Source organism: Ochlerotatus camptorhynchus, unplaced genomic scaffold, assembly GCF_037179485.1.
Source record: "Ochlerotatus camptorhynchus isolate MF236.1 unplaced genomic scaffold, CSIRO-AGI_Acam_v1.1 ptg000079l, whole genome shotgun sequence".
Classification (NCBI taxonomy): domain Eukaryota; kingdom Metazoa; phylum Arthropoda; class Insecta; order Diptera; family Culicidae; genus Ochlerotatus; species Ochlerotatus camptorhynchus.
Genome location: NW_027040569.1, coordinates 1,272,855 through 1,294,811, shown reverse-complemented (window position 1 = coordinate 1,294,811; position 21,957 = coordinate 1,272,855). Strand labels below are relative to the sequence as shown.

General features: G+C 42.0%; 3 protein-coding genes and 1 pseudogene across 3 annotated transcripts in view; 3 read left to right on the top strand and 1 right to left on the bottom strand.

Moving 5' to 3' along the window:
• TfIIA-L (transcription factor IIA L) overlaps positions 1-2,413 on the bottom strand; it is a 56,975-nt gene extending 54,562 nt beyond the window's left edge. The window contains exon 1 of the mRNA XM_065217772.1: positions 1,775-2,413. Within this exon, the coding sequence (XP_065073844.1) occupies positions 1,775-1,798 (24 nt within the window). The 5' untranslated portion in view covers positions 1,799-2,413. The remainder of the gene's footprint in view (positions 1-1,774) is intronic.
• A 321-nt stretch (positions 2,414-2,734) lies between these two features.
• LOC135697919 (uncharacterized) lies at positions 2,735-7,813 on the top strand (annotated as a pseudogene).
• Positions 7,814-8,805: 992 nt separating this feature from the next.
• Positions 8,806-10,897, top strand: LOC135697892 (zinc finger protein 23-like). The gene is made up of 3 exons (XM_065217746.1): positions 8,806-8,981; positions 9,038-9,174; positions 9,231-10,897. The coding sequence occupies exons 1-3, from the start codon at positions 8,868-8,870 to the stop codon at positions 10,702-10,704; spliced, it is 1,725 nt and encodes a 574-aa protein (XP_065073818.1). The 5' UTR covers positions 8,806-8,867; the 3' UTR covers positions 10,705-10,897.
• Positions 10,898-14,192: 3,295 nt separating this feature from the next.
• On the top strand, positions 14,193-19,157 carry LOC135697918 (uncharacterized). The gene has a single exon (XM_065217780.1). The coding sequence runs from the start codon at positions 14,193-14,195 to the stop codon at positions 19,155-19,157; it is 4,965 nt and encodes a 1,654-aa protein (XP_065073852.1).
• Positions 19,158-21,957: the final 2,800 nt, after the last annotated feature.

Here is a 21,957-nt window from a genome sequence, read left to right as displayed (position 1 = left end):
ACCCTGAACCATGCACATTCTATTAGGGTTGTTCTGCATATAAAAGAGCAAAAAAAAGGTGTGCTGTTTTATTTAAGCATTCCGCTAACAACCCAATTTCATTACTTTATTCTTCTGCATAGTTTTTCCGATCTAAGGTTTGGAAAAAATTGAGCAATTTTGGATTTTTTGACAAGCAACTGAATAGTGTTACTCATTTTCAGTTGTTGATAACCTTAAAACAGATCGAAAGATCAGGGGGTTGTGATCCGTCATATAAACTTGAATCACCCTACTCAACATAGAAACAGATCAACTTTTTAAACTATTTTAGGAGATGTCAGCTCATATTTCAGTTAAGTTTTTTGCCGTAAATGTAAAAAAAAACAAACTTCCACTCAACTTCACGAAAAATCAGTAGAAATAACCCTCTTTTTTATGTTACCTTCATTGATTTTCCATCGATCTTGTTTTCTGTACTGAGTACGAATGCTACTGAAGCCAGAGAGGCAGCTCCCACACTTGGACTCTACCTATCGACCCATCAACTCATGAACCGGGGACCAACGGCTTTACCACAGACAAACAGACGTAACTCTTCATTGTGTATCTTCGTTCATGCATTTAACGGTTGATTTGAATATTATCAGTTCCGCGAACTACTCGCCGCAGCGCTGGCATCGGATCACTTTGACGTTTCTATATATTCTATAGAAATTTTATGCAATATTGTTTACGAGTTAGCGAGCAAGCTTGTTTTCCGCGAGAAGCCAGATAGATGTCGTTACTGAGGTTATATGTTTTGAGATACTATGTTTTCAAGAACAAGTTTTTCAAAGAGTTACGTCTGTTTGTCTGTGGCTTTACTTCCCTTCCGAAGTTGAATAACCCCTATCAAATAGAATAAATACTAGACTGTCCATAAAAGCATACCTATCAGAAATAACGCTATTGAAAATTTTATTTCTCCGTAGGCTCTTATGGATGGGACAACCTAGTTTTGGCGTTTTCCGCGAAATTTTCTGAACAAAACATGTAACGTCACAGTGTAAAATGCAGGTAGTTTACAATCGATTCTAATGGATAACTTATTTCCATATCCATATGAGACTGTTATGCTTTTATGGGCAGTAGGGGTGTTCACAAAGCACATCGTAAACATTTACACTACCGTAACATTACCAGAGTCTATTTAAGTGTACTATGTTAATAGGTTCTCCTAATCCATGTGAAAAAAATCTAATCAAACAGCAGATCGAATAACTGCGGTCACAGAAAAATAATGTGTGAGGACTGCGGTTTTCTCTCTTCATGCCTGTTACTTTTTCTACGCTGGTAACAGGTAACGTCTGTTTTGATAAAACTTAGAAGAAAATGCACTCCCCGTTAACACTCAGGTGATACTGAGATTAGCACAACACTTAGCAGATACTGTACATATAAGTGCCTAACGAATACATGCTACAATTTTGAGCTCTGAGAGACGTCCCGGATTTATTTTAAGACACAAAGCGACCAGTGAATTACCTAAATGATCTACCTACTGATTTAGAATTCTGCTCATAATCGTATATAGGTCCGATCTTTGCTTAATTTCCTATTCATATGGGACAGCTATGCTATTATCGGCAGAATAGGTTTCCATCTTTCAAGTATGAAACATATGTTTCAACTCAGAAGCATGGACGAACAGCTAAACTATTCTATGCTACTGTTCGACCTTGTTGCAGTTTACGAATTACTCTACGGAAGTCGGATAGAACAGTAATATAAGTATCAAAAAATAGTGACTCACCACCGACGTCTGACTGAGAGCCATTATTTGGAGAGACGCTTACTTCTGGTGCTCCAAATAGTGTCGTCTGCCGCCCAGAACGGCAGAGAAGTTCCGCAGAATGAAGTGCGGCGACTAGATTGTTCCTTTTAGTGGCCTTCACGGAAGTTGACCTGCTACTTTCGGGAACGGCTAAATGCTACCGTCTGTCAATATGGTTTTACGGCCGTTCGTTTCCCGATTTTAAGATGATTCCGTGAAATACTGATAGAATGGTTTTTTGACTTGCCAACTGAACGGAACTATGAACAGAGGTATACAGTGGGAAGAAACGTAGCGAGACGAAAGATGGAAAATATTCACACAAGAGATTTTTCACTTCGTAACTTCTCCGGAGTCAGCGGATGGGATATAGTTAAGATTCTAAACGGGTGCTTCCAGCGACTTAAGGCAGCGGAATGTGCCACACTATTTCGACACTGCCCACGGATTCTTGACGCGAGAAGACGGAACTTCTACGCAGGATTCGGAAGATATTCAACCCCAGGTGGGGAATAGGTTTCGCCAGAGCGCAGTGAAAAAGCGAAACCAAAATTTTACGACACGACACTTTTCCTTATATACGTTTCGAACTGTTCTGGCACCGTCGGGTAGTAGCACTGATCTCAACTGGTGCAAGCGAGAAGCACTGCTCCCGTCAGACGTGTCTATCACCAAGGTGCTAACAATAGGTAGGATTCGATCAGCTTTGTCTTCACGTTTAGAATGAGACCCCAAATTAGAGTAATGAATTAACCATTGGCTGACGGAGCTTACACACTCATTTTTTACTGCTGGAAACCAGCAAAATTTTGCTCCATGGATTTTGCCGAGCTGGAAGTTCAGCAATCTTTACAGCAAAATATTTTTGCTGGATGACCAGTAATATGGATTGAAGTCAAAATGACAACACATTACTGAAAAATCAGGAATCTTTACTGAATGTACAGCAAAGTTGAGTAACAAACTTTTTGCTGGAATCTCACACGGAACCCTGCATATTTTAGTTATCCAGCAATCAAAGAGAAAAAATCGTTGGCCAAAAAAATTATTGAAACGTTTCCCATACTGACATCCACGAAGTTGACAGAAAGTTCACCAGAATATGTAAGTACTTCCGATAGGTTTTCCTCAAACATATATGAGTGCCTGTAACGAAAGTGACGACACCTCACCTATTCCAGGTTTTGTACTCGATTATTATGTTATTATTATAATGACAGATAATCTATTCTCCAAATTTGGTGTGTCGTATCTCTCTTTATAGGTACTCCATAAAAAATAAGTATGGATAGGTTGTTGAAATTTTTTGAATCCTTTTCACCTTTCAGTCGTACTTTTTCTGGAGGAATGCTGGCAAAGGACCGAATCACGAGCATTCAGGTTTGATCCATTCACATCTACGCAATGCTGCTTCAAAACATTTGAGATCGACAGACAGGAAATTTGGGGCCTCCCTTAGCTCAGTCGGTAAAGGCGCAGCTACAAAGCAAGACCATGCGTTTCAACCGGAATAATAGAGCTTGCTGAAGAATGCGCAAACAAGGATGGGGTATCCGCCAATTTTAAAGCTATCATGAGAGGCATGGAAGAAACACACTCCCTATACGTTATGATGTTGCAAAATAGAAGGTCGTTTTCAAGCATCCTACAAACATTTCCACACTTCAGGTCATTTCACGGAGTATTGGCAAGTTTTATTTTATGATTGTTATTTGACAATTTTATTCTATTTTAGTATTTACAAGATTCAAAAAACTTACGAGCGCATCACACCCAACTACGACAAAAACAGCATCCTGGTTAAGATTTTTTTCGACAGGGTTAATGGTTGAACAAGGCATATTTTCAGGAATTCAGGACGGTAAGCACATATTGTTTTTTGACAATTATGGATCCACCGACAGACTACGATGTTCTTGACAAAATCTACAATTTTACAGAAATTAGCACACATGCCTTGTAGATGTCTCACCTACACTACCCATAAAAGCATAACTGTCCCATATGAATAGGAAATCAAGCAAAGATGGGACAATTATGCGAGTATCGGTAGTGTAGGTCTCATGCAAAATATGATTGCAATGTTTTAAATATCTTTTTATTTGCACCTCCGCATTAGATAATCTTCGAGGATGCCTACGGATTATGCAAGCTCTGAGCCGACGAGGTTTGAAACAACAAGAAAGAAAGCATGATAAGGATCTAACGATCGAACACAAGATTGCTTCAGATTTGGTCCGTTTTGTACCGGTAATTTCAAGGCATTTCTTTAAAAAAAAAATCAATCTATTTTTTAAACTATTTTTGCACTTCTAGGATACAGAATCTTCCCTGGCAGAGCAACTTGCAAGATACGTTGCTTGTAATGTTGAGCAAGGTGCATCTGTAGCACCACACATCATCTCTCAAGGCGATGAGTATTTCATTTACATTCTGGGAGAACTCATACAGTGCGGAGACAGCTCAGCACAAGTGCTTGACGTTTTTTTAAATGCTTTTCAGTATTCAATGTGTCAGTTTCACCACAACTACAAAAAATTAAAGATTTCGTCAGGGGGAACGACACTTCAAGATTATCCCATTTTTACCCAAACCTCTCATATAATTTTCAACGTGCACAAAATTTCAATCCATCCTATCTATTCTTTCTACACTCAAAAAATTCCACACGTCATCATCATGTGTCTCACATTTGATTTTGCGCTTATTGTGAAACACATTCATTTCATGTGTGAATCTTATGCTAAAGGGTGTCCACGATGAAATTGCCACACACAAAATTGATTCGCAAAATTCGAGTTTTCATCCGATTGCCATCAAATTTTCAGAGATTGAGAAATAACTATTAAACTTCATTTTACCATTTTACTCATATTTTTTTTACAGTCCATACGCAAATGCCCGCACCTTGGCCTTAACCCCGGCCATAAGATACTGCACAACCTGTGAATCAACCGTTTTTTGCATGTAAACCCATGCTTTCTTCAGTTCCTCGGCTGTCTTCACTACCTTAGGTCGTTTAAGAAGGTGCTGCTTCATAATCGCCCAGTACTTCTCGATGGGGCGGAGCTCCGGAGTGTTGGGAGGGTTGAACATTTTCGGCACGAAATTGACCTTATTGTCCGCATACCACTTCAGCACGTCCTTGGAGTAGTGGCATGAGGCCAAATCCGGCCAGAAGATTGTTGGGACGTTGTGGGCCTTCAGGAGAGGAAGCAGCCGCTTCTGGAGGCACTCTTTTATGTACACCTGTCCGTTCATCGTGTCCTGGGTCACGAAAGGTGCAGTCCGCTTCCCGCACGTGCAGATGGCTTGCCAAACCAAGAATTTCTTCGCAAATTTGGACATCTTCTGAGTGCGGACATGCTCCGGAACGCTCAACTTATCCTTGGCCGTGAAAAACAGGTTGCCGGGGATCTGTTTGAAGTCGGCCTTCACATATGTTTCGTCGTCCATGATGCAGCATTCAACTTTCGTCAGCATGTTGAGGAACAACTTCCTGGCACGGGTTTTGGCGGACTTGTTCTGCTTCTCGTCGCGATTAGGGGCCTTTTGTACCTTGAACGTTCGAAGCCCAGCCTTAGTTTTGGCCTTCTGGACAAAACTTCGGCTTAGGTGCAGCTTCTTAGCCACATCCCTAACGGAGGCGTTCGGATTTCGGTTGAAGGCCCCAACTACGCGGTTGTGATTTTTGGTGTTGTACGGAATACTTTTTTCTTCACTTCTGGGCTTCCGATCGGTGGTCAACCGTTCCTAGAACCGCTTAATCACTCGCGACACCGTGGAATTCGCGATTCCCAACGTTTTAGCGATGGAACGATGCGAGAGATCCTTGTTCTCGTGATGAATGCGCAAGATTTTATCACGCACGAGCTGTTCTTTCGACTCCATTTCCGCGAGGTTTGATCACAGGACTTTAAAACTTGCAGGATGTAAATAATGCACTATGAACTAAATCCACCCAAATTTTCATTAAATTCTACCCAACGGTTAAAAAGTTAGAGCAATTTCATAGTGTGGCAATTTCATCGTGGACACCCTTTATGAACCATGTCTGAACACTATGGATTTGAATTATGACACACTTGGATTCTATGTGCCTCGTATGGTGATATCAATAGCTTTGCACATCATAGTTCAATATTCTACTTTATCGACATCTACTTTACCGACTCTAAAAATTAATCGACCAATATATAAACAAAACTTCCAGAGGCCAGAGCATTCACATATCTTTTTAATGGATCTGATTTAGGATTCGATCATGGACTGTTGGGGTTTGCTGCTGCCGGGTTCTTCGTTCGATCCCACTGTGCCATGGCTGTTCTCATTTATGAGGCGGGTTGATAGGATAAAGTCACAACTCTTGTTTTCGATGTTTACCTTTATGAGCAAGCAATTCACATCGTATTGAAATGCAAAACACTTTAAATCCATCTGTTTTGAACAGTAGTGTGATTCAATGTGCAATACACTTGAAAAGATAGTGAAATATTTTCAACATTTCAAAATTTGAAACACCAGAAATTAACGTGTATAACACATTGAACCAAGGTGAAATACACTTAAAGTAAATGTGATTGCGCATTTAAAAAATCAAGTGTTTAAACACTTCGATCAAACGTGTGGAATTTTTTGAGTGTATTCCCAACTTATCCCTTCTGCATGCACACAAATTGTCAAGCAAGCCGTGCAGTTTCTCGAAGTTTTCAGGTCGACCGCGAAGCACTCTGCCATACTCACTGTCAGTTAACAACACTCTCCACAACAAACACCACGTATGTCAGCTGACCATGCCGGTAAAAAATCGGTGCGAAAACTAAAAAAAGATGACGGACCATTCGTCTCCAATCGGTCTCGGGGGCAAAAAACATCAAGTGCATCACGGAGGAGACGGCAACGCACTAGGCAACGCACATCCATTTCCCGGACTCAAACCGATCGAATTCGACGGATAAGAGCCCGGGTCTCTGTGTGTTGTAGCATGGAAGTTACCGAACAGGCGCGAAGCAACTGTTGATTTCGTTCGAACGGCTGATTCTAGCCCCGGGAAAAGCCTTACCAATGAAACCCCCTACACAGCAAAAAAAAAATGTAATATCGATCAATGTAATTCAAGCTGATGTATGAAATAATGATGTAATAGCAAAAAGCAGATACAATATTACATCAATGGATGTAATTTTGTTCGCAAAATCGATGTACATCGTACAACGTTATATTACACAACCGATGGATTGACCTGGTTGCAGCAGTTTGGATGTAATATTCAACAACTTTTTTTTCTGTGTACGACAAGTAGGTGGAAAAGGAATTCAGGTCGTTTTTTTTTCCACTCGGCCCAAGTTTTACTCGTCTCTGCTGCTGGTCAAGGGTTCGGATAAGAAAGAGCTAATGGTGAAGTAAGACACCCACCGGGTGATGTATTTCTGTGCGAGAATATTGCGGATCAAATTCCCGTCCAAATACAGCTGGGAATATTAACTGGAACCTTGTAATCCATCGCCATCACCCGTTCATCCTACTGTGCAGTTTCGACCTTTTCGGTGCGGAACCGTTTTCTGCACTTGAGCTGTGAGCGGTGTCCCGAGCGGTGTCCATTAATTTCGTTTCGCTAAAAATCAATATGTTTGACCCCCCCCCCCCCTTTGGAACAAAACGGTACACTGAAAATGACCCCCCTCTATTTATTACGCAACGCTCTATAAACCCCCCTCCCCCGCCTTTTCATTTATAATAAATAAATTGATTTGTTTGATGATTTTAAGATAAGCTTTGTTTGATTATTTTAAGTTGAACTTTGGCATTTTTTACTCGTCATGTTTTTCGGTAGTGGATAAAAAGTACCCATTTTTTGAGACAAAAATCTCTATCCAGCTTTCTATGCTCGGTAATGGCGGCCTGTTTGTATGAATAAATGTATCCTTCACTGTGCTATCTGGAGGTTCGGATTTTGACCCTTCTCTTTCCCTCTTCCAGGAACAGAAGAAAATGGAACAACATACGCCCTCCAGTTAGTGTCAAAAAGCACAGTGAAGGATACATTTATTCATCCAAACAGGCCGCCATTACCGAGCATAGAAAGCTGGATAGAGATTTTTGTCTCAAAAAATGGGTACTTTTTATCCACTACCGAAAAACATGACGAGTAAAAAATACCCATTTTATGAAGTACTCGTCAAATACTCGCATTAATGAGTAAAGTTCGTTTTACTCATTTCATGAGTTAAGCCACTTTTCTTCGAAATGGGTACTTTTTTACTCATTAATGGGTACTTGAAGGTTAGCGTGTTTGGTTAAGGAGTAAAGAGCTACAATTGGCGTTGACGGCGACTCTGTAGCTCTTTACTCCTATGAGAAAATCCATAAGCAAACGTCAGACTGTGCGTGAAACATGGCGGACTTTGTACTATCCTTTCACTCCACCGAAAATTCCCATAAGAAACTGTCTAAATTTGCTGGAAGAGCAAATTTTTCGACGGTGCCGTCAACGCCAATTTAACGAGCGGGAGCAATAATGAATTTCGCCTAACCTGTTTACATTATAGTCGCTATATTCATAGTCTGGCGAATAGAATCTCGGGAACCAATTGAGCTGTCAAATAGCGGAACCAATCGAGCAAATCACGACCAACAACCAAGGGGGGGAGGTGGCTGTCAAATACGAACAATCGTCGCCTACCTCGCATGCCTCGCATAACTGGTTCCAAAGGTAAACAAGCCATAAGAAACCTACAGCGATTGTTTACGTTTGGAGCCAGTTTCATACAAGAATGATCAGTAGGCTGATTTGACAGCACGTCCCCCCCAGCCAACAACAGAAAAGAGCTCATGATAGATCGAAATTCTATCCGCCAGACTATGAATATAGCGACTATAGTTTACATTATACATTCGGCTCAACTCTCGGTGTTTTTATTCGAATTTTGTTTACAAACTTCCGTGATATAAATAAAATATTTTTTTTTATCATTTATATTTATTATATCTCAAATTGTGTGTTAATTTAGACTGTGGTTAATGTTCGTAATATTCTCCAAGCATCCAATATATTGACTAAAGTTCAACAAAGATGAATGGCTGTCGGGTTTGTATGACGGAGGAAGCTGATGTTTTCCTATCGTTATTTTCAAAACCGGAACAGATTCCGATTGCCGAGATGGTAAATGATCTAACCGGGTTAAAGGTGAGACCCGTTCAATAACGTGCATCCAGTTTTCTAAATATTGCATCATTCTATAGATATCAAAGGGCGATGGTCTGCCGAGATTCGTCTGTAAAGAATGTTCCGAAGATATACTGAGAAGTTACAAAATCAGATTGAAATGTTTGGAATCTGACCGACAGCTTCGCTGCGCTTTAGAGAAGACTTATCAAAGGTAAGTTACTTAACGTGAGAAAATGAGGCCCTGCTTAACATATCCTAATATTTCAGGATAAAAATGGTGGAGTTCTACCTCCAGAAAGAAATTCAAAAAGTTGAACAAACCGCAGAGAAGACTTCTGCTGATATTTCTCCTGAAGATTTGAAAAATGTTGTATGCGACGAAAAGTTGATGGAAATGCTTCAATCCGGAAATCAATTGATAGAGGTCCAAGAAACTCAAGAAGCAATAGCTACGGTTTCAATCGCAATCGATAATAATCAACAATCATCAGACAAATCTTACATCAAACAAGAATGTGGAAACGATTCTACTGCTGATAAGGCAACTGATGTGAAGGATAGTGATAAGGAGGAAGATTTGTTTTTGAAAGAATCTCCTAACGTAACAACTATTCAACAAGCGAAACCGCTGGAGGAAGGTTGCAGTTCTGTTCAGAATGCTCCAGAAGAAGAACTTGACTACACAGAAGAATATCTGGAAGTAGCCGGAGACACAGAGGAAGTACAATACACGATCAGTGCAGTTGGTAATATAGAAGAAGTTTTACTAGTAGAAAAGGCAGATTCAGAATATTCACAAGATGAATATAGTGGAAAATTTATTTGCTGTGGTTGTGAAATGCATTTCAATACAAATGAAGAACTTATTCAGCATTCTGCAGAAGAACACGAGAAAATGAGACTCAAGAATAGCGCCAAACCCTTCGAATGTACCGTTTGTTTTAAGCGCTTTCTCAGTGAACCACGATTAATTCTACATCAGACATATGTTTACCGCGAGAAAAATCATATATGCGACAAATGTAACGCCAAATTCACCTGTAGAGGTTCTTTACTAAACCATCTGAAAACTCATGCCGATCGAACGTACGTTTGTGAGGATTGCAACAAATCATTTCATACCAGCAGCACTCTGAAGTCTCATCGTCTCTTGCACACGGAATCGAAACAATTCAAATGCACGGCACCGAACTGCGAGAAAAGCTTCCTCCGCAAGTCCGATTTACACATTCATCTGGTGTCGCATTCTGATGAGCGTCCATATGAGTGCGAATTGTGTTCGAGTCGCTTCAAGTCGAAGGCACATTTGGTTCACCATGGGAAGGTCCATACTAAGGAAAAACCGTACAAATGCAACCAATGCGACAAAGCTTTCGGAACGTATTCTGCGAGAAAGTTTCATCAATTAGCCCATGAAGGAATCCATCCGTACAAGTGTAACTACTGCGATAAGATTTATCAACGCAACACCAAACTGCAGGTCCACATTCGTCGCATTCATACCGGGGAACGTCCATTTGCGTGTGATTTGTGTGAAAATGTGCGTTTCTATCAAAACTGGGAGCTTACCGCGCATAAAAGGATTGTACATCAATCGGAAATGGCAAACGAATGCAGTAGGGATTCTGCAGAAGGTGGTACAGAGGAAGATGAGGAAGATGTCATGGAAGAAGAATATATTACGGCTCCAACAAAACCGAAGCGAATAAAATCGTCGCCTAAAGACGAGCCCAAAGAGTAAAGATTCGTCAGTACCTACTACCTACTATACATTACGGTATGACTTGTCACCTTAATAGTCTCCAAGTGTATTTCCATGTCCATTTTCATTGAAATAAAAGCTGCGTGCTTTGATATTAAAACGGCCTATCATCTCTGGATTGAAAAACACATAATAAAACCTGAATTTATCCGCTTAATGTGCGATTTGACCCTTCATACTTATTTGAATTAGGATAAAACTATGTTATTTTAGGGAAGTTTTGTAAGAAAAGTTCTGAATATCTGTGTTTGATTTTTTTATGCGATACTTTTCGACTCATGGGCCATGGCAAATTTTGGCAAAATAATCGGTGCTAATAATCCCAATGCGAATTTTGTCTTTAGTTTACGTCATATTCTGGGCATTCTGGCCACTTTGCCATTTATACATTTATACCGATTGTTTAAAATTCGAATATCTCAAATATACCTCAATATATGTACCTCTGAGAGTTTTTGAGGGATTGTAATCTATTGGATGCACATTTTGAACAGCTGATAAGATTTTGCAATCACTATCGTATTTTGAGAAAATTATTTCTGATAATCATGATATTAAAAAAAAATATATATATATATATAGCACCCAATCACGCATATACAAAACGTGGAATATAATGCTGAAGGCTAATATAAAAATGTAAAGCCGCATATCAGCCTTATATTGTAAAAATGGCCCTTATCAGACTATTAACGGGCTTGGTGTGATGTGATGTGATTAGAAGCCACCACCAGTGCAGGACTTGCCATAACGTACGGTTCCTTTTAATGGCAAGATCAGACTATGCAACCCTGCAATCTTTACTGTTCCGTTGTGTGAAGGGCCAAAACGGAGGTGTGGACCTGTAAGCTGATGCACTTACACGATATCCACTGTAGGGATAGAGAATCTCCTTCCAACGGAACGCTCTAATTACAGGACATACATAGAATGCAATACACATTAAGATTTCCGTCTGGCAGTTTGTTCGAAATAGAGTGCATCAGACTCACTGTAGACTGTTAGAAGATAACTATACCCTCGAAAATATCGATATCGTTGTTATTAAATATGTTTTAATTCATACTTATTATTAATTAATTCTCTAAACAAGGCACTTTTTATCATAGTTTTATCATTATTAACCAAATTTATATTATTATTACCATAATTTGTTTTTAATTATTTATAACTGAATGTTAATGTTCATTATTATAATTATTATTGTTATCCTATTCCGCTGTTGTTCACCTAACACACTGATGCTGTAACATCTTCATATTTTATTCTCAAACTAATTATTTATTCATCTTCTTCCCCATCTGAAATCTCGCTTTCATGCTGCTTATATATCTCCTCTGCTTTCTGTTTTAATTTGACTTTGTCTATTGGATGCACATTTTGAATAGCTGATAAGATTTTACAATCACTAGCGTATTTTTGAGAAAATTATTTCTGATAATCATGATATTAAAAAAAATATATTTAGAGTACCCAATCACGCAAATATCAGCCGTATATCAGCCTTATATTGTAAAAATTGCCCTTATCAGACTATTAACGGGCTTGGTAGTTATTTACGAGGGACGACTCTATCTACGATGCAGGAAAAATATATTTTGCTGGTGTTAGCTACGCGCACTCTGAGTAGACAAAAAGCAGAATGATGACGATTCTGATGATTAGTGGATAGAAATCACTATCGGGGAGCATGCCATAGGCTCGAAACGTGTACTGAAATACCTGGGAGTGATGATCAACGACCGACTAAACTACAACAGCTACATCGAGTATGCCTGCGTGAAGGTGACGACCCCAATAACCTTAAGCATTAGTACAAAGCCTTAAATCTGCTTTACTTCAGCATTAATAGTGCTTATTACCTCATAGACAGCATTGTTAATGCTAAGAAGCCTTTAATCAACAATGCTTATGCTATAAGCACAGACAAACAAACATAACACTCGCAAGATGTTCATCGAACAAGCATTTAACGGTCAATTTAAAAGTATCATAGTTGGTAGTACCAACCGGTGGAAACTAACGATTTTAAATTGGCTCACTACTTGACTAGCCTATTTGTCCCAAGCAAATCGTTTAACGTAAACCATTCTAGTCGAAATTCTAGTGTTCGATGATTTGCGCATCCCTACTGCGCTCCCCAACCGCAAGACTTTGGCACACCCTGTGCGATAACAATTCAATTACAACACACAGTCCTTTTCTGTTCTTTTGTTTGACCGAATAAAGTTAGTTGTGCTCCATAGTCATGAGAATCGAGACGCTTTTTATTAGATTGACTATTGATTGTTCGTAGAAACCGAACCCCCAAAATTTACAGTCCACTCGATACCGTTAACAAAGTGGTCCTTCGAGCCGGATCCTCAGAAACCGGTGGATTTCGACGCGGTTTACGTGAATAAAGTACGTGAATTTCGATCCGAGCATCGGTTTTGTACTGCGGTCGAACCGGTGTTAGTGACGCGCTAGCAGCTTGGCTCAAAGCGGTCGCTACATGTGAAAAGTGAAAGAAGAATTCCTATCTGATCCGTTCCGAAACGTTTCCGACGCTAAGGCGTTTTCAAGTGCATTAGTGCCCTTTTCTAAAAATTCGTACAGCTAAAGCGGGATTTTTTTGCAAATGGCGGTTTAGTTGTGTGCGCGAGTGAAAAAGAAGATGCCACCAAAGACACCGAGAACGCCTGTACAGCCAGCTACACCTGTTGCTGAACAAAAAGTGGAGAAGAAAAAGAAAGAAGAAAATAAAAGGATGGAAGAGCAGCTCAAGGGGCTAGTCAATCAGAGAGTGGCAGTTCATGGCAAACTGGCCCGTGTTAAGCCTGGTACGCAGCTGAAAAGTAATGACGTTTTTACGTGCTACGGGATAGGACACGGAATGCAAAAGAAATTACTTTTCCTCAGCATTTCTTGACCCAGTACGCAGTTCAAAAGAAATCGGTAAAGGAAAGATCGATTACATTAGTATCGTGATCGACATGAAGGTGGCGCATTCTGAATGCAATTTCACTTTCCTTGCGGAATAATGGTCTGACAAATTATTCCGTTAGGTAATTTTAACGTTTGTTGTAAAAATAATGTTTTGGATGCATTTAAACAACATAAACACTAATAAGTGTTGATTTTACAATTTGACGACATCTCCCTATAATCTCAAAATTTAGCAGCCTATAGCTGTCAAATTTTCTTTTGGGAAAAATCCTCAAAAATTACTTTTCCGTTTTCTTTTCAGCTGCGTACCAGGCTTTAACACTGCTTTGCAGTACAGTGCGGATGAACCGAATCCGAACATTAGAAACATTCATTTTCTTCAGTTCCACAAAAAGGCTGTAGAGAACTGTTATAACGAGTGCAATAGTATTCAGAATCAGATTTATGTACTACCACTCTCTGAAGACCGCCAATAAGAAGAAACCGAGAGCTACATCGAATTCGAGTCGCTATACAACGACGTTTCCGTTCAATTGTGTATGTTGATCGAGGCGGTGACGAAAACAGAAACTGATCTGATTCTCCCGGTCGGACATCCGAATCCAGTTCCACCGTTTCTAATCCATCCGTATCTCCCACCGCTACAAGTGCCCTTGCCGACATTCGACGGCTCTTACGAAAAGTGGTATTCGTTCAAGTCTTTGTTTACCACCGTGATGAACCGCTACCAGCAGGAGGAACCAGCATTGAAACTGTTCCATCTGCGAAACAGTCTTGTCGGGCAAGCAGCTGGCATCATCGACGAAGATTTGATAAATAATAATGATTATGATGCCGCATGGATGTTGCTTACACAGCGGTACGAAGATAAACGTGTCGTTGTTGACAAACACGTTGAAAATCTATTCAACCTGCCGAAGGTTAGCCAGGAGAACGCAGCAAACATGAGGAAATTGATCGACAGCAGCACCAAGAACGTGGAGGGCTTGCGGCATCAGAACTTACCGGTGGATGGACTCGGAGAACAGATGCTGGTGAATCTTATCGCAGCGAAGATGGATAAAAGGCTCCGGGTGGCCTGGGAAGCCCGTCAGAAGAAGAATGTGCTATCGACGTACGCTGCAACGATAGACTTTCTGCAAGAGCAGTGTCGAATTTACGAAAAGCTCGACGCGAGTATGAAGCTGTTGACGGAGAGTGCTAAACCGAAAGCGATGGCTAGGAGCCATACGCTAGTGACAAGTGATATGAAGAATGACAAGTTTGAATACAAATGTCCAGTGTGTAAGGCAAGCCATGAACTTTGGAAGTGCGAGGCCTACAAAAACAAAAGTGTCAGTGAGAAATACGAAGTGCTAAAAAGGTGCGGCGCCTGCTTCAACTGCTTAGGGAGAGGCCACCGAACCAGTGCATGTGCATCGTCACGTTCTTGTCGGGAATGTGGCAAGAAACATCACACTACGCTCCACGTTGAAGACGCATGCAAAAACGTGAACAGCTCCACTTCCTCAAATACGACTGATTCTTCCACGCCAGTCGTAAAACCAGCTGGAAACCTGATGACCAGCACTACAGCAGGAACGTCAACAACCCTGTGTGCTGAGAATTCCGAGAAGCAGACCCTGCTTTCTACTGCCGTTGTTTTGGTCAACGGCTTGTGTAGCACTCCATATCCATGTCGTGTGCTTCTGGATTCCGCTTCGCAAATGAATTTTGTGACAGAACGATTTGCAAACCTACTCTCACTGAAAATGGTACCTGCTAACTTCACGGTTAGCGGTCTGAACGGCAAGAAAACTAGGATTTGCCGTATGCTGCGCACCACGATTAGGTCTTGTCACGCTGACTTCGCTACTGACCTAGATCTACTGGTTACCCCACGAATCACTGGTGATCTGCCGGTGAAATCATTCGATGTTTCGGAGTGGCCCATCTCGAGCGAGCAGGTGCTGGCCGATCCGACGTTCAACAATCGAGGACGTGTCGATATGTTAATCGGCGCTGAATACTTCTGGAACCTGATGGAGGATGGCCAAATCGAACTTGGTTCGAATCTTCCAATACTACGAAACACGAAGCTGGGATGGATTGCTGGAGGAATAATCGCGAGCGATGCACCTGTCGTTGCGCGCACTTTCTGTCAAACAACTGACGACGACCCGATCATCGATCTGCTGAAGAGCTTCTACAGGGTGGAGGCTTGTGATGAAATTCGCCCATCCGCTACAGCGGATGAAGAGAAGTGTGTCGAACATTTCCGTCGCACACACCTACGAAATGAGGAAGGGCGGTACATTGTGCGTCACCCCTTTAACGAACGCAAGCACGAACTAGGAGATTCACGTGAAATGGCGCTGAAACGCTTTCTGCACCTAGAGCGGAAGCTAGACAAGCAACCAGAATTAAAGGAGCAGTACTCGCTGTTCATCCGAGAGTACGAACAACTCGGGCACATGCGAGAGATTCAGGAGACAACGGAGGAACCAGGATCGGTGTACTATTTGCCACACCACTGTGTGCTGAGACCCACCAGTACGACGACCAAATTAAGAGTTGTATTTGATGGGTCGGCTAGAACGTCTTCGGGTGTATCGATCAACGATATACTGATGACTGGACCAAGTGTTCAGAGTGATCTCATCGCGATTTTGCTTCGTTTCCGAAGATTCCAGTTCGTCTTTACGCTGGACATTCCAAAAATGTTTCGTCAAGTTGGCGTACATTGGTTAGATACAAGGTACCTACGCATTTTTTGGAGGTACAACAAAGATGACATCCTGACCGTCCGAGAGCTGCAGACGGTTACGTATGGCCTGGCATCATCACCGTTCCAAGCAACTATGGCGCTCAAGCAAACTGCAGTTGATCACAAGGAGGAATTTCCGGAAGCCGCAAATATCGTCGAAAAAGGGACGTACATGGACGACATCCTAACAGGTGCCGATACGCTAGCTGAAGCATGCAAGCTCCAACGAGAAGTGACGGATCTGCTGGCGAAGGGATGCTTTGGCGCTCATAAGTGGTGTGCCAACCACCCCGATATTGTGAAAGGTGTTTCTGAAGAGCTACGAGGAAACTCGTTCGTAGTATCTGACGAAAATTCGAAGTCGATCGTGAAGACTCTTGGCATGACCTGGAATCCGGTCGACGATTGGTTTTCTGTATCGGTTCCGGAATACGACGTTTTGGTTGAAGTGACTCGTCGCAAGCTTCTAAGCCAGCTGGCCAAGATTTTCGATCCGCTGGGCTTCTTCGGCCCCGTGATTACAACTGCAAAGCTGATTCTGCGAGAGGTTGGCGAAATGCAGATTGATTGGGACGAGCCAGTCCCTTCTGAAGTGAGATCCAAGTGGCTAAATTTTCGCACAGAAATAGCCGTCCTTAACAAGGTGCGAATGCCAAGGTGGATTTCCTGGAATGGTGCGTTCAAGCTTGAGCTGCATGGATTTGCGGACGCCTCCGACGTGGCGTACGGAGCGTGCCTCTATACACGAGCAGTTTTTCCAGACGGACCCGCTCAGATGAAACTGGTTTGCAGTAAATCCCGCATTCTACCGATGAAGAGGGCGAAAACTAAGGCTGTCACGACTCCTCGTGCTGAACTGTTGGCGGCCTTGTTACTCGCCAAGCTGACTGTGAAGTTGCAGGACGCTACGGAATTAGACTTCACGTCGACGAATCTGTGGAGTGATTCAAAAATAGTGTTAGCGTGGATCAGCAAACCACCGAACGTCTTACATACCTACGTTTCGAATCGTGTAAGTGAAATACAAAAACTTACCCCGAATTGCAGCTGGAAATATATTCCTACGGACGAGAATCCGGCCGACCTTATATCCCGAGGAGAGCGGCCGAAAAAATTACTCGGGTCCAAGATGTGGTGGACTGGCCCACCCACATTCAACGGTTCTGTTGTAGAGATGACAGATGTAGTAGCTATTCCGGATGAAGAGTTACCGGAAATGCGTGCTGGCGTAGTACTGGCTGTGACTGCTCTCACCAAAAGAATGCCAATGTTTGACAAGATTAGCGATTTCACGAAGGTTGTGCGTAGCACAGCCTATCTGGTACGCTTTGCGATGTTCATCATATCCAGGAAGAAGGAGTTGTTAAAGGGCCCGCTCACTGCTGAAGAAATAAAGCGGGCAACAATAGTGATTGTACGGTTGGTTCAACACGAAACGTTTCAACCAGAGATTCTCGCCCTGATGAGCGGCACGGACGCAAAGCATCGACTCAACGGATTGAAAGCGTTTTTGGACCCGGAAGACGGCGTGTTACGAGTTGGAGGTCGAATCAAGCGAGCGTTCATACCATACGATAGTCGACACCAGATGTTGCTGCCAGCAAAGCACCCGATCACGGAAGCACTCGTCCGACACCTACATCTAGAGAACCTTCACATCGGGCAGAAAGGTCTACTTGCCATCGTACGACAACGATTCTGGCCATTGAACGTGAAAAATACAATTCGCAAGGTGATTCGAAATTGTATGGTGTGCTTTCGAGCAAATCCGTTGAAGACAACTCAGATGATGGGTGACTTGCCATCATATCGTATCCGACCTGCTCCAGCCTTTTCGGACACTGGTGTGGACTACGCTGGGCCTTTTTGGCTTAAGTCATCGTCTACTGCTCGTAAGCCCTATATTACCAAGGCCTACGTGAGTCTCTTTGTGTGTATGCAAACCCGCGCCATACATCTGGAATTAGTCTCCGACTTGACGACGGCCGCGTTTCTTGCTGCTTTGAGACGATTCCACAGCCGACGTGGGTATCCGAAAACAATGCGCTCTGACAATGCAACAAACTTTGTCGGAGCCAAGACCGAGTTGCATGAGCTGTGGCTACTGTTCCAGAACCAATGTTCTACAGGAAAGATCGTGAGGTACTGTACCAACAAGGGAATCGAATGGTCCTTTATCCCACCGCGAAGTCCACACTTCGGTGGCATTTGGGAAGCTGGCGTTAAACAAGTGAAACATCATCTCAAGCGTATTGTCGGAGACCGGAAATTGACTTTCGAGGAGCTGTATACTACGCTGACTCAAATCGAAGCTGTATTAAACTCTCGACCCCTGGCGCCTAGCTCGGATGACCCAAACGACTACACAGCTATAACACCTGCTCACTTCTTGGTAGGCCGCGAGATGCAAGCCATTGCTGAACCGTCGTACTTGCATTTGAAGGAGAACACTTTATCAAGGTGGCAGCTCGTGCAGACCATGCTGCAGCACTTCTGGAAACGATGGACAGCGGAATACCTGCCGGAACTCCAGACTCGATCCAAGTGGCTGAAAACGAACGAAATCAAAGAGGGTTCGCTAGTATTGCTTGTGGACCAGAACGCACCGCCGCTGCAGTGGCCACTAGGAAGGATTTCAGCCGTGCACCCCGGACAGGATAGCGTGACACGTGTCGTTACGGTGAAAACAGCAAATGGAGGAGAGTTCAAGCGTGCTGTGACGGAGGTCTGTTTGCTGCCATTTGTCCATGAGACTTGAAATCGGCATTTCAACGCCGGGGAGCATGTTCGATGATTTGCGCATCCCTACTGCGCTCCCCAACCACAAGACTTTGGCACACCCTGTGCGATAACAATTCAATTACAACACACAGTCCTTTTCTGTTCTTTTGTTTGACCGAATAAAGTTAGTTGTGCTCCATAGTCATGAGAATCGAGACACTTTTTATTAGATTGACTATTGATTGTTCGTAGAAACCGAACCCCCAAAATTTACTGTCCACTCGATACCGTTAACATCTAGTACTACACAATGTTTACTTTGATTCGCTATGAAAGTTTGACAGATAAAATGAAGGGTTATTGGATTTTCCTAGAGTCGGTGTATAATGAGTCACGCCAAGAGTGAAGCCAAGTCTACCTATTGAACTGTCAAACCGGCTACCTATCGTGCAAAGTAAACAAGCATTACGATGCTATGAAAGGTCCACGAAAGGTATTGCAATTAAATATTAAATAAACCGAAGAAATGATCATATACACGCAGTGAGCATTACATTTTTCATGCGATACGTTTTGTAATGATCAGTAATGACAATTTCTACTATTTCTCGAAAGAGCTGGAATTAGGGCGTAACAGCTTTTGTAAACAGTGACTTCTCTTGATGATTTCTCGGAAGCCATGGCTCTCCCTCGGGCTCTCCCTGGCAAATCGACGTCACCATCGAGTAGAGGAAGTCTTCTCCAACCGATGGATATGATGGTTTGTGTAGGCGTGCCTTGAATTCCGAGAAATCAACAAGAGAAGTAATTGTTTACAAAGGCTGTTACGCCCTAATTCCAGCTCTATCTAGATTTTTCCTTAAGATAATTCGACAAAATCACTGATATAATGATTTACTACAGCCGTTAATTTTTTTCCTCGCTAGAAGTCATTTGAAGTTGATGCAGAAGTCCTCTATTGCCAAGTTAAGCCTGGTACGCAGCTGAAAAGTAATGACGTTTTTACGTGCTACGGGATAGGACACGGAATGCTAAAGAAATTTCTTTTCCTTAGCATTTCTTGACCCAGTACGCAGTTCAAAAGAAATCGGTAAAGGAAAGATCGATTACATTAGTATCGTGATCGACATGAAGGTGGCGCATTCTGCATGCAATTTCACTTTCCTTGCGGAATAATGGTCTGATCAATTATTCCGTTAGGTAATGTTGGCGTTTATTGCAAAACTGATGTTTTGGATGCATTTAAACAACATAAACACTAATAAGTGTTGATTTTACAATTTGACCACATCTCCCTATAATCTCAAAATTTAGCAGACTATAGCTGTCAAATTTTCTTTTGGGAAAAATCCACAAAAATTACTTTTCCGTTTTCTTTTCAGCTGCGTACCAGGCTTTAAAAGAAAGGGAATCTTTCGAAAACCGTGATGCGAGTTCAACTGTTTTTCTCTTGGCGTGACTCATTATACACCGACTCTAGATTTTCCTATGTTTCGAGGGGTGATTCGACTAGCTTGGGACCGAAGAGAGTACCAGAGGTGAGCCAAAAAGTTGAGCACGTTTCTTTGGGACCTACTGGTCTTAGAGTTACCTCTATGGTAGTACCGGCACCTGTGGCGCGCATAGTCAATTCGCTTCCGTTTGACGTTTACACACTACCGCCATCTGTTCAGCGTACTACCATAGAGGTAACTCTAAGACCACTGGGTCCCGAAGAAAATCATTATTATTTTTGGCTCACTCAGTACCAGAACAACGGTCCCAAGCAGTCCCAAGCTATTTCACTCACCCCTGCATGTTCTGCATGAATCCACACACCCCTGATGTTATCTGTCAAACTTTCATAGCGAATCAAAACAAACATTGCGTAGTACTAGAATTTCGACTAGAATAGGGTACGTTAATCGTTTGCTTGGGACCAATAGGCTACTAAAGTGGTGAGCCAATTTAAAATCGTTAGTTTCGTATTGATTGTTGGTACTACCCACGACCGTGTATTCAACAGGTGGCGGTTATGTCATAGAGTTAACTCTAAGACTAGTAGGTCCCGAAGAAACGTGCTCAACTTTTTGGCTCAGCTCTGGTACTATCTTCGGTCCCAAGCTAATCGATTCACCCCTCGAAACATAGGAAAATCCACTAACCCCTCATTTTATCTGTCAAACTTTCTTAGCGAATCAAAACAAACATTGCGTAGTACTAGAATTTTGACTAGAATGGAGTACGTTTATCGTTTGCTTGGGACCAATAGGCTAGTCAAGTAGTGAGCCGATTTAAAATCGTTAGTTTCCACCGGTTGGTAATGTTTTAGCGACAATGTTTTACAATGAGAAATATTCAATTATATATGTCTGTTTGTCTGTGCCATAAGCCTTTATTCAGCAATGCTTATGCTAAATGCCCTTAATCAGCATTATATGAACATTAGCAATGCTTGTTAATATCTTGACAGCAAAACCACGTGGTCAGTATTTGTGTGTTGTAGTGACTTGAATGTCTCAAACATTTTCACAAACATCAACATAAGAGTTTGACAAAGATGATTGTGTAAATGATTGGTGAATGTTTTTTCATACGCGATATTTCTTTTACCACTTCGTATTTTCTCAGGCTCGTAACTCTTGAGATATACGTAATGTACGACGTTTAAAATAATACACAGTGTTTGCTACAGGGAAGTGAGCATAGAAATAATTTTTGAGATTTGCGCAACTTCTGTATTATAAGAGCCCTGGAAAACATGCAGTGAATAACTTCCACCAATCGTGTGTTTAAATAAGCCAATTTTCAAAACAATTATCATCATCACCTATAGCCTAGGGGGTACAGGCACATGA

Excerpts from the sequence above, each read along its gene's own strand:
- LOC135697892 (XM_065217746.1), top strand. The coding sequence starts at position 8,868 with ATGAATGGCTGTCGGGTTTGTATGACGGAGGAAGCTGATGTTTTCCTA. Across the intron at positions 8,982-9,037 it reads ATGATCTAACCGGGTTAAAG|ATATCAAAGGGCGATGGTCT; the intron begins GTGAGACCCGTT and ends ATCATTCTATAG. Across the intron at positions 9,175-9,230 it reads TTAGAGAAGACTTATCAAAG|GATAAAAATGGTGGAGTTCT; the intron begins GTAAGTTACTTA and ends CTAATATTTCAG.
- LOC135697918 (XM_065217780.1), top strand. The coding sequence starts at position 14,193 with ATGTTGATCGAGGCGGTGACGAAAACAGAAACTGATCTGATTCTCCCG.